This window comes from Protomyctophum parallelum, assembly GCF_964188405.1.
Source record: "Protomyctophum parallelum genome assembly, chromosome: 10".
Classification (NCBI taxonomy): Eukaryota; Metazoa; Chordata; class Actinopteri; order Myctophiformes; family Myctophidae; genus Protomyctophum; species Protomyctophum parallelum.
In genome coordinates, this window is record NC_139704.1 from 26,799,881 (window position 1) to 26,812,748 (window position 12,868).

General features: G+C 43.4%; 1 protein-coding gene across 1 annotated transcript; it reads right to left on the reverse strand.

The window, feature by feature from the left end:
• Nucleotides 1-659: 659 nt before the first annotated feature.
• LOC310865762 (lamin-B3-like) lies at nucleotides 660-11,723 on the reverse strand (the record flags this gene model as incomplete). Its single annotated transcript, XM_083774970.1, has 13 exons — nucleotides 660-714; nucleotides 1,689-1,735; nucleotides 2,030-2,140; nucleotides 3,255-3,371; nucleotides 3,736-3,843; nucleotides 4,423-4,642; nucleotides 5,102-5,322; nucleotides 6,135-6,260; nucleotides 7,946-8,116; nucleotides 8,739-8,864; nucleotides 9,980-10,136; nucleotides 10,490-10,678; nucleotides 11,491-11,723. The coding sequence occupies 13 exons, from the start codon at nucleotides 11,721-11,723 to the stop codon at nucleotides 660-662; spliced, it is 1,881 nt and encodes a 626-aa protein (XP_083631096.1).
• Between the last annotated feature and the right edge of the window lie 1,145 nt (nucleotides 11,724-12,868).

A 12,868-nucleotide genomic window follows, 5' to 3' on the forward strand; every position in this document is an offset into this window, starting at 1 on the left:
AGCATCATTCCCAAAAAGGCTGTAATTGCTTCCAAAGGTGCCTCAACTTAGTATAAGTCAAGAGTGTGAATACTTATGTACATGTGTTTTTCCAGCTTCTTATTTTTAATAAATTAACAAAATATGTGAGAAAACTTTACACTTCATCATTGTGTGTAGATTGATGAGGAAAAAAACGAATTTAATTCATTTTGAAATGAGGCTGTAACAAAACAAAATGTGGTAAAAGTGAAGGGGTGTGAATACTTTCCGAAGGCACTGTATATATACATTTTGGCCATTGATTTGACAATAGCCTATCTAATAAATAAATCTGCCATTTTCATTATGATTCTTATACATTTAAAAACTTGTGAAACAGGACATTGTGTTTAGAGTACAGCCACCTGTTCCACACCTCCATGGTTGTAGTTCTAAATGGATCTAAGCTCTATGGTTGGATCCATTTAGAACTAATCTTTTTCACAAAGATGCCACTAAATCCGTTACACCTCTGCAGTTCCAATGAAGCAGCAAGACGATGGATGAATGAACAGAATTTGCGTTAGAAAAATCTTTATTATGCAAACCAACAACATCCATTAAAATTGTATAATATGTTCACACACAAGGAATAAAAAGTTCCAAAGCTAAAGGCAGCCCATCCAGGTAACAAAGATTCAGTGCGAGGTGGAAGGGGGTCCAGGTAATATTACATAATGGCACAGCTCGCCTCTGCAGATGAAACCTAGAAAAATACAACACATTAGACACATGGACGTATCGATTTAAAACTACGACTGGTATGTTACTCAAAAATACTGACTAAAACTAAATAAACACCAACATGGACTGATTGACAAGCAATGACCATTAAAATAGCACATGCAGCACAGCATTGGGGGGGGGGGGGGGTTATTGATTGGCAACAAAAAAAAATCATGGAATGTAATAAAACCACATGGAATGAGTTAGTTCTGTTGACATTTTTCAGGAAAATCTATTACACTTGAGGGGGAAGGGGGGGCAATACATGCTGTGAAGACAATTAAGCAAAGCCCAGCCCTCCTCGCTTATCATACTACAGCAGAGTGCTTGCTTGTCCCCCTGCACTAACCTCAAGACACAGAACACGCGTCACAGATTGATTTCCTTTTCTTTGGCTTCACAGCACGCAGCAGGGGACGGTAAACAGTGGAAATTAGTCAACATTTCGATTGCCAACAACCACCGTCTGTTGTTGATGCCTATAGTCTCGAGATACAACTTCCACAATTTTCAAACGCTTCCGCCTAACAGTCGACCTCGGAAGCTCCGATGAGGAGTACAAAATAAAATGGATGTCCTGTGCCATCTCCCTGGCCATATATTTTTGTGAATGCCGCACTGTGCTTGTTTGCATAATACTTCTGATCTCAAGAGCAGACGAGTTTCTCCTTTACGGGGCGGAACTACAAACGTAGCATTCGAACATCGTGGAAGCGATAAGTCTGGCTTTAGAGATTAGTTTAATGTGTTTACGTTTGGGTGGCTTTATGTGCATGCCTTAATAAATGTAATGGGTCGCATTCAGAGTTGCAAGAGTGCGTTGACATTATTATTTACTTGCTGGATAGCTGAAACGTTTATCTGACATATAAACAAGAAATGATCAGTCATATTCGTCAGGTGAAACAAGTGCCGTCTCCGCTGTCTCTTCCCCAACTCACTCTTGCCACTCTGAGTGCGACCCACTACTTTTACAGTATTGTTGATCCTAGTGGATATCACACCAGAGCAGAGCACAGTGGTAATGTATGTCCATGTATGCATAGTGCTTACCGGTCTCCTTAAACTCTGTACATCACATCCGTCCATGTATGCATAGTGCTTACCGGTCTCCTTAAATGCTGTACAAGTGTACATCATGCCCCTCCATGTACTCTGCATAGTGCTTACCGGTCTCCTTAAATGCTGTACATCATGCCCCTCCATGTACTCTGCATAGTGCTTACCGGTCTCCTTAAATGCTGTACATCATGCCCCTCCATGTACTCTGCATAGTGCTTACCGGTCTCCTTAAATGCTGTACATCATGCCCCTCCATGTACTCTTCGCGGAACATGCCGGTTTCCTCTTCACCCGTGGCCTGGACACACACCACATGGCGCTCCGCTGTCTCCTGGATGTCAGCAGAGAAGAGCAGATACGATCCGGATTTGTTTTTAACATAGATTAGGTTAGATAGACTACAAATGATTCCCGAGCGTGTCGCGGCTGCGGCTCACTGCGCCAAGAGAGATGGTTTTCTGAGCTCAAGTGCACCCTAAAAACATGAACTTAACATTTAGTAGATTTTCTGTAGTTTTCTGGCTCAAACAAGTGCTCTGATTTGCCTGTGGCGTGTGGTAAAACTCCACAAATCCCATATATATATATATATATATATATGACATAGGGATTTGCCAGCTGATGTCACTGTTGAGGCATGTTTGCCTCTTCATTGCAGCTCAAAAGGGTTCAGAAAACTACAGAAATCCATTGAGACCGCCTTTCCACTGGTTGGTTCCCGATGGGAACCGGTTCAGTTCTTTTTGGTTCTTAGTCCATGAGCCAGAGCTCCAAAATTGGTGGGAAAAACTAGTCTTATATTAAATTGTTTATACTAGGATCAATACAAGTAAATTAATACATGATAACACTTCCACAATAGTAGCTTTTTCATATTTTCTATTATTTTGCATATTTTCCTACATAATGCCTCATTTGCATATTTAAAAACATTTAATTTGTAATAAGTACTCAATTGGGGAAGTTCCATGGTGATAATCTAGGTATGGTTTTACCCACTCAATTCATAATTAATGTTCCAATTTTGGAGCCCTGGCTCCTGGACTAAGAACTGAACCGGTTCCCGTTGGGAACCAACCGGTGGAAAAGGGGCCTGAATGTATAAAGTTCAGGTTGTTTGGGTGTAAATGAGGTCATGAAACCTTTAAGTTTAAAGGGACACTTCACCCTTTTTGCAAAAACAATATACTTTAATGAGGTTTAGAAGATTTTTAACACTTTCCTGAGGGTAATATATGGTTTGATATTTTAGCAGTGAGCCCAGTGTCTGATGTCATAGACACTGGGCTCACTTCCTTGCTGGACTACAATTCCCATAATGCTTTGGTGCACAGCTCCTTGTGGATAGGGGGAGGGCTGTCTTACTGAGACAACATGTAGTTGTCAAACGTCATTAACATATATTTTCTTTTGCAAAAAGGATTAAGTGAACGTTTTAACCTTACCTCCTGGTCGGGGGTGAGGAGGATCACCCTTACATCAGTGACTGGACCCCAGCTTGTGTGACCCTGCATGACCATGTTCCCAAGGTCAGTCTCCACCTCTGCATCTGCTGCCCAGATCTGACACACACACACACACACACAACTCTTAAGCATTACAGTAAATCCCATTATGCAAAAGAGTTAAAGTATTGTTAAGCAGATCTGCATTACTTAATTTACAAGATGTCCATGCAATTAGAGAGTTAGCTTGTTACGACTCTTATGGTACCAACATCAATACAGCATGGAATTGTGGACAAAAATCATTCCAAGGAAAACATCATATTTGGTCTGAGAGGCTAAATCAAAATCATCAAATGGTGGTTCCATGGCTCAAATGCTGAATAAATAATAGACCTTGATATGAAAAGAGTTAAACCACTGGGTTAGAACTTAGAAGAGTACAGTGAGTGCCAGTACAATGATGTACAGTAGAACTTACAGTGAGTGTCTGGCCTCCGTGCAGGACACAGGAAGGAGGGATGTGGAAGGACACATTCTCCATGCTCGGGTGAGTCCTTCTGACCACCCATCCCCCTAGTGGCTGCTCCTGGAAATGTTAGCAGGCGACTAGGGGTTAACACACACCAACTAGACAGAATTGAACCCAATACATTTCTTCTTTTCTAAAACAAGGTTTGTTACGTTTAAACATTCATAATCATCCAGAACTGATGACAAACTTCAGTCTTTGCTTTAGACCGGAGACGGAGAGTGTAGAGACCAGGTAGCTGAGATGTTGCATCCCTAGTTCCATCTTTCGTATGGTTGCACAATTATGGAAATTCTTGGCCGATACAGATGTTTAAAATAACAATTTAGCCGATGCCGATAAGTATACAGATATAAGTTTTAGTTTTTATTTCCCCCTTTTGTGCCAGGGGAAACAAATACACACACACACACCCCAACGTAGCCAACGCAAAAATGTATGCTTATCAACAACAGATAAAGATTGGCTACTGCCATCGGTTAATGTCAGTTTTATTTGCACATACTGACTGATAACGGCAAAATATCAGATACAGATATGTGGTCAATACATCGGTGCATCCCTAGTTGCAACCATACGGAGTAAGTTGCAACCATACGGCGCAAAATCCACACAACAGTTGACGGAGCATCTTACCGTGTCAGAGTTGTTCTTCAGTACGACGTAGTTGCCTTCTACGTCGACGTCATCGATGCTGACGGGACCGCAGGCCGTGGAGTTGGTGGACATCTTGTAGGCCGGCGTACCGCCGCTGGATTCCTCCATCTTGCGTTTCTTCCCCTTCAGCCTACGCGCACCGTGCGCGTGCGTCCGCGCCACCGTCGAGTGCTGGGCGGGGCTCGGCGACAGCTGCAGTCTGGAAGACATGGGAACGTGTCATGTTGTGAGCTTGTACAGTTAGATCTGCCCTTTTCTGAGAGTGACACCTAACCCTAACCTCACAAAAACTATGCCTAAACTTAACCCTAACCTGTTTTTGTGGAGTTAACCTGTAAAACAAAAGCCCCATCAGCGACCATCGATTCCCACGCACACTCAGCAAAAAAGGGAGTCTCCAGCGACACGTTGAGCTTGTAGAGCGGCCATTTTCTTGGCAGTATGTTTTGTCATAGTTTGTCATCATAGCTTAGTTTTGATTTAATTTGTCAAGATGGTCACATATTTCGGCAGGTCACCAATTTCACCACAACACCGCCAGGCTGGAGCGATCGAGTGCGAGTGAGCAAGTGTTCCAATACCCGAGATTCTGGGTATTAGAATTTGGGTTAAAGAACATTACTTCTGCTCCTCTCCCTCCAGGGTCAGAGGTCATTACCTCTGCTCCTCTCCCTCCAACATCTTGCGGTAGGCGTTGATCTCCATGTCCAGCGCCAGCTTGACGTCCAGCAGGCTCTCGTAGTCTTCCAGCTGTCGGAGCATCTTGGCCTGCATGCCCTGCATGTCCTGTTCCTTCTGGGCCAGCCTCTGGCTCCACAGCTCCCTCTCTCTGTCCAGGATCCGCTCCAAGTCCTGGACCCGGCCCTCCAGGGCCGCTTTCTGCACACAGAAGAATGGATGACTTGCATTTCAAACGTCAAAATAAATAATAAATCCATGTCCAAAAAGGAGTAGGATGAAGTATTAAACTCCTACCCCCCTTTTGCCAATGCAAGTGAGTTTAATGTTGTTGAAGGTCATTTAAATGCAGTCAGATAGGACTTTTCTGTTTGAATGTATTGGCTGTCAAGGCCAGAAAGTAGTTTTGCCAATCGGTAGGCGTTCCCACATAACGTCCGGGTACGATGATGTCACGTGCATACCTTCTGTCATCACACATTTTAAAATGCCCACACTTTGACCTGAGAGCTACTTTCAAAATGACTGTCTCAACAAGATCCTACCTTTACCTACTGAAAAAAGATTATACCATTGCTGAAAATAGTTTAAATATGGAATATTATATTCCATATTTAAACTACTGTATATATACTGGTGTTACATATAAGTCAAATGCACTTGGAATAAGTAGTTTTGTATTTATCTGTAATGCTACTGGCGTTTGTGCACAGCAACACTCGAAAAAAAAAACATTGCTTTGTGGGTTTGAGCTGACAGGCCCTTTTTGATCAATGAATCAAGTCACCTTAATTCAAGTGTCAGATACTTTTTTAGGGGCATGTCATGTGATCTACCTGCATAGCCCTTGTGATCTACAGTTTCTAAATTATTGTGCAGTTTTGAAAAATTGAAATACTTTGGCTGAGCTTCTAAGTCTAATGTAGCATGCACTAGTACGATGTTTTGAACTTTTGCATACAAATGTCCCAGATTTACAACTATTCCCGTCTATCCTGGTTTAGGCTACCAACCTCTTTCTGGTAGAGCTGCAGCTGTGCGCTGAGGGTCTCCATGCGGACCTTGGTTGTGGTCAACTCATCCTGGGTGGCGTTGACGGCATCGCCCTTCCTCAACACAGTCTGCTGGGCGTTCTCCAGCTGCGGTACGCAGAGGGTTGGAAGCAAACATACAGCATATATACACATCAATGATTGCTTCTGAAACACTCAAAACTAAAATACATTTGTGTGCGTGACAAGATGGGATTCATATCATTGAGCATTTTAGCTGGGAAACAGACATGATACAGTCAGTCTTCCTTTACACAGACTCTCTGGCCTAGGTTTCACTTCTTAATGCGGCGTTCACAATAGTGGCGACAACACAACAACCAACGCCTTTTCAGCTACATTGTCTCCAAGTTTAACCCCGTTTAAGGCCCCATTTACACTGGCAGCCTGAATCAGATCTGTGCCACCTCCAGACTGGAATCCGTTTAAATAAGTCCACTCTAAACACAAGTCACATGGAATCAGATTTTTACAAATGCGACTCGAGCCACATTCAGAGGTGGTTTCAAATCAGATTCAAAAACTAATATCAGGAGATCCGTCTCAGTCTGAACGCAGTAACCTGATCTAAATCGGATTCCATGTGACTCATTTGTGTTTAGACTTATTTAAATAAATGGGATTCCAATCTAGATGTGACACAGATCTGATTCAGGCTGCAACACAAAGTTCTGTGATCCGATCTAGTCACTTGCAAATGCAGTGTGAACGGTCGGGCCAAAGGATCAGCGTTGCACAAGCCACAATGTGTAAATGAAAAACTGGAGTACTGAACAAAGTCAAAGCCAGCTGAACTTATTTGTAGCCACTAGTCTTAAGTCAAAATATAAAGTGCCGGGCATCAGTTTGAAGCTTCTCGTCACCGACTTCCATTGAAAACAGCTCGTAGCGCGGTGCTTTGTCGCCACTAGTGTGAACACGGCGTCACGTTGACTACCTCTTTTACTGCCGTCACCGCCATCTTGCCTCGGCTGACTGCACTGCCTTGTGCTCTAATGTTTTCCTGCACAAAATGCCTGCTGCATGTGGCTCCTTGACACAAGAGCTTAGAAAGATAATTGTTAAAGTAACAAACTGAAAACATTCGAAAGAGAGTTGGTTAAAAGAATCTGGAAGAAAAGTGTGATGCGTGTTTGTATGCAAGGCCAAGGCCATGTCATCTCGCGTCGTTCCAACAAGTAAGCACAGCCATGTATGTGTACACCTCGTGGAAATCTGCAGTAGCCTTCACATCCTGAGCCGACAGGCACTTAACTCTAACAATGTGTGGGGGGCGGGCAAACACTGTCGTCTTAAAGTGAGCGTGTATGCTGGCCCCTGGAGCTGGGGTTTATGCTAACAGCTAGCGGTAGAGATAGAGTTAAAGGACAACTTTTTTTTTGTTCCACCAAGGTTCATGTTCTAGGTTGTATAGAGAAAGTATTTAGAGTGTTTTTATTCATTTGCTGCTTTCGTTTTAGCAATATTTGACAAAATGTTGGCGTTTTCTTTATCATTTACTTTAGTCCTACTAGACCCCAGGAAATTACATGTGGCCACAAAACATGGGATCTACTGAATGTGAAGGGGGATACTAGCGAGATACCATACTGTGTTGTAGGCTCAATATGTCAGTTTGTCACCTCCAACCTAAAACATGAACCAGTTTGAAAAACAAACAAAGTTGTCCTTTAACGTTGCTGTGTGTACCTTGGCATTGGCAGTTACAGTATTGTGTATGTGCCTGTGCGTGTGCGTTTCTGTGCACGTGTGTGCGTGCGTGCCTCTCGTACCTTGGCATTGAAGTTGCGTTCCAGCTCCTCTTTGTACTGACCGATCTGTACATCGTGCTCCTGGCGGAGCTGCTGCATGGCCTCGGCTAGCTTGGTGTCAAACTCTGCACGCCTTCCTGAATCCACCTCCACCAGGCGGCTTTCATGCTTACGCCGGATCTCGTGAATCTCCTGCACGCGCACAATAGAAATAATCAGATGATGCTGCAATGGCCCGTCCTACCACAAGTGGCCTGGCTCACTCCTCATGCATTGAAGGAGGAAGCATGAGCCCAGTTCAGGGCTCTCCCCAGGTTGGCAGAGGGAGAGTAGCTCCCAGGATTACAGCACTACAATTGGCACCGGGTGAAAAACAAAAATGGGTTACAAACATCGTGGGACAGAAATTTAAATAGGAACGGCCCTACCAACTGCTGCTTGACAATACAACCATCCCATCTGTAATATGGAGATAACTTGCAGAACGCATGCGTGCGTCACAGCTCCAACTCCCAGGTCCGACATAGCGGCCATGCCCGGCGAAACTGCCCTCTCGCACGGCAGGAAACTAATTACACACTGGATAGAATCTCTGACAGCTAGTTTGTAAACGATACATACAGTTTGAGGTAAATATGTCATGATGTTGCGGAATCTGTATTGTTTTTATACCTGCAACAGCTAGTTTTACATTGACGCATTTTCGAGTCTATGCAGACGTCAGAATGATGTCAGAACAGTCCAGAGAGGACAACAGTCGACCGACTCGACCATGATCAATGATCAATGTAATACAGGTGAAAGACAGGCGTACCTCCTTGCCGATGTTTCTCTCGAAGTCGAGCGACTCCTTCATGGTCTGCATCTGGTTCTCAATGTCCACCCGCCTCAGCATCTCAGAGTTCATCTGGGTCTTGGTGTCCGCCAACACTGCATCCAACTAACACACGTAACACAATACAATTAGTCATTTATTTATTACCAAGCATCTTTAAAAATGTTAGCAATGGGTTCAGGTTTTATTTAGGTCCATTTTTATTAGGAAGAAAACCTGGACTGGATCCGTGAAACAGTGGATCCAGATCTTAAATTGTAATATAAACAGGAAATTAACATTTAAAAAGAAAAACTAAAATAAAACATGAGTTTTGGTGATGCTCTATATTGTCTGAATCATCTTAGTTTGGGTTTTTTTTTTTTATGTACTAAAAGAGTGTGGGGGGTTAACCCATTCTGACCTGAGATCAGATTCATACGAGGTTTCCACTGGACACACACTGGTCTGATTAACCCATTCTGACCTGAGATCAGATTCTAAAAATGTCAATCATTCTTCGATTTTTCAAAAAATAGCAGACCTACAAGCTCGTATCGCGCCACTCGGTGGCGCGATATGAGCTTGTAGATCTGCTATTTTTCAATAGCTAAAGCATAACATGATGCCAACACCAAAATGGGTGCCCGGTCAGAATGGGTTAAGAGCTAATGAAAGTTGCAGGTATGGTATGTGCGATATAAAGTGAGATTATCATAATGACAGTAATCCTTAATCATATGCAAGGGCTTTTGGAGAGAAACGAGACAGACACCAGTCACTTTAGACTAGAGTACTGCTGGTGTGTGTGTGTGTGTGTGTGCTCGTCAGTTAATGTCAAGGCAATTATGTGCACTGTCAAATAGGTCTACATCTATTTAAAGGTAGCACATACTTGTAGACATATCACCCTGTGCTCATACTGTGCACAAATTACATAAATCTTTGCGTTTGAACACAAAATGCATTTTGAGAACGCACAAATTTTGCAGCCCCCCACACACAATCATTCTACAGTTGTGGCCCCCGGCCAAATCTAAGTTGAATACCCCTGATGTAAGTCAATGAGGAGCATATTTTGAATTATCAATTTCTAATCAATGGAGCAATTTTTTTTTAAACTTTCTTCCACATTTGGAGTTGCATCATGGCAAGGCATGTACACAACTCAACCTCTGCTAAAGTGCTCTTACCCTTTAACAGCACTGGGGAAAGTTGGTAAAAAGACATGCATTACATACATGTTTCTGCTGAGCTTGGAGTTCATCAACGTCAGTGGTCAACCTCTTGGTCTTCGCTAGCTGGGTGCTGTAGTCTGCGTCCTTCTGGTTGAACGCTTCCTCCAGATTCCTCCACTGAGTCAGAGCATGAGCCAGGTCGCTCTCCTTTTTCTGGTTCCTGAGAAAAAAGAAAATCTTGTAAAATCGGCTATTTTTGGCGAAGAGACTTTGGCCTCTGACCGGAGTTGAAGTGGTTAGCACCATTTGTATAAATCACACCAATGTGCTTTTTTTGTTGCAAACCGTTATTTAATTTTAAACAGTTTTTTTTTCCTCCACATTAATGATACGTAACGTTGTTCACCATGTTTAGTTCATGGAACATTGAAAGTTACTAATGTTGTGTGGAGAGGAAGTCTGGAGCTGTTGCCCCCGCAAGCAGACTTTGGATAAGCAGTAAGATGGATTCAATGGATGGATTGATGGAACGTGCCATTCGCAAACGGTTAATACATTCGTAGAATCGGTCACCTGGCTCTGAGCTTGGTGAGCTCCTCTGACAGGTTTCCGACCTCCATCTGCATCCGGGCCCGGTCGTTTGCCGTCTCGTCCAGGGACTTGCGAGCGTCGGCCAGCTCCGTCTCATAGAGCCGCCGCACGGTGCTCAGCTCCCGGGTCTTCGACTCCTCGTTCTCGTCGAGGAGCAGCGCCATGGACGACCTGACATGCAAAAACAAACTAGTCACTCCAGGCTACTGTACAAGGTTCAAGGTTATCTTTATTGTCCCTTGCGGGAAATTGGTTTGCAGCCAGATTATAGTAAAAAATACACAAAACAACAACATTCAATACAATCTAAGAACAGGGCACTAGAGACAGAGAATTCATGACAGTCATGACATACTGCTTGTACTCACCCCTACAACACACTTACTAGCACATTTTGATAGGTTGAGATGGATTTAAGGGCCTATACTGTACTGTACATACTCCAGTTTTAGGTGATAAGGTGACCACTGAAACGGTAGTTTTAGTAAAAACAGAGCGATGTGTATAGAATCCCTACTCTCCTTCAAAACGGCTCTCAAAGAGCCCTTATGGGTGGTTGCAATTCAAAACTAGCCCCTGTAGAAATAAAAGTAAATGATTTCCAACAGTTTGTGTTGTTTTTGCATAGTACTGTATATTTGTCATTAAATGTTCTGATGAATTGAATATGAAGGACCACAATGGAAACAAGCCTAGTGCTTTCTTAGGTTTTAATCATCTTAGCAGACTTGAACTTTCCTGTGCCCGTTTCTGCAAACTGTTAGTAAAGTTTTCAATAGGGATGTCCTGATCACATGTAATTTGCTCCCGATCCAGATACTTATGCCATATCACAATATCCAAAATCACAATATCCAGTCTAATATCATGATATGGATGTATAATATTGATACTAGGCCTACGGATGTCCCGATCACGTTTTTTTTGGGTGATCGCCCCCCGCTCACGTGATCGGAACAACCCTAGTTTTCAATCAATCTCACCTCTGGCTCTCCAGCTCGATGGAGCGCTGGATGTAGTTGGCGAGGCGGTCGTTGAGGTGCTGCAGCTCCTCCTTCTCCTGGACTCGGGAGAGACGAGCCGGGCTGACCCCGGTGCCGGTGGCGGACGGGGAGGAATGGGAGGACGCACGGCCACCGGAGGACCGGGGAGCGGAGCGTGAAGAGCGGCCGCTGGAGGTGAACGGGGTGGAGGTGGAGGAGGGCGAGGAGGCCATGATGAGATGGCGATGGTGCTACACCTGCAAGCAGTGCAACCACAAAACACTTTAGAACGTGTTAAAAACCAGTGGTGGAAAAACTCATGTCTTACTTACGAGGGGAGGGGAGGTATATATATAGTCCTTAGTATGAATAGCCTACTGCAATGTATAAAGTACAATATATTGGCACTAAAATGTACCACAAGTATTAAGTAGCCTACTCATTATGAGGAATGTCCCATTTCTGTTTCAGAAGTTTTCAAATGTATAGAAATCTTTTGAAAATGGTAGATCTACTTAAGCACAATGTGCCACATCACAACACTGAGCTTGTAGATCGGCTATTTTCAAATGGCGAAATAATTTAACTCTTGATGGTTAATGAGCTTCATTTCACGCTTTCGAGACTCAATTAAAGACCTATAATGGTCCATTTGGTTACCAAACTCTCCATTTAGCTGGGGACCACCTAAAACCCCCTCACGGACCACTGGACTGACCAATGGTTGAGAACTTTTACAGTCCATGGTTGAGAACCACTCTGCTATGGACCACCAGAGCTATATGATGCTACAGCTTGGCTTGCTACATGCCTACACCGGCAGCGGTTCACTTCACACACAAAATGCAGGTTAGAACGTCAGAATTGTGTTCAAAATAAACGTAAACTAATAACGCTGAGTTTCTGCTTAATATCAAACCCAAAACGACATGCCAGTGCTCTAGTCCGCCTCTAGCCTTGGTGATATGATAAAAGACACTCAAATAACGCATTATAGATGCATTTTTATCGAGTTTTTACTTTCGTAACTGCGGTAGTGTTGGCCTGCACCGCCTAGCCCAAACATTTAGAATCTCGTAGAGGGTTTTTTTCGATTCTGACGAATCTCTCTACGAGAGTCTAAAACACAACCCCCCCCTTTACCGTCGAAAGTTGAACGTTTGTGCCTCAAAATCACTCTTACCTTGTACAAATGCAAAATCTAAGCTGCTTTTAATGTTGCCCCACTTGTTTGTGAGGTATACGGATTCAGATTAAACACGGAACATGCTTATTTTTCAATAAAAAAGCTATTTTAATCCACTCTGTTTCTGAATCCTCCATTGTAAATGCGGTAAACGGCGCAACAGAATATTGCCCGCGCCCCTAGCGGCCAGGG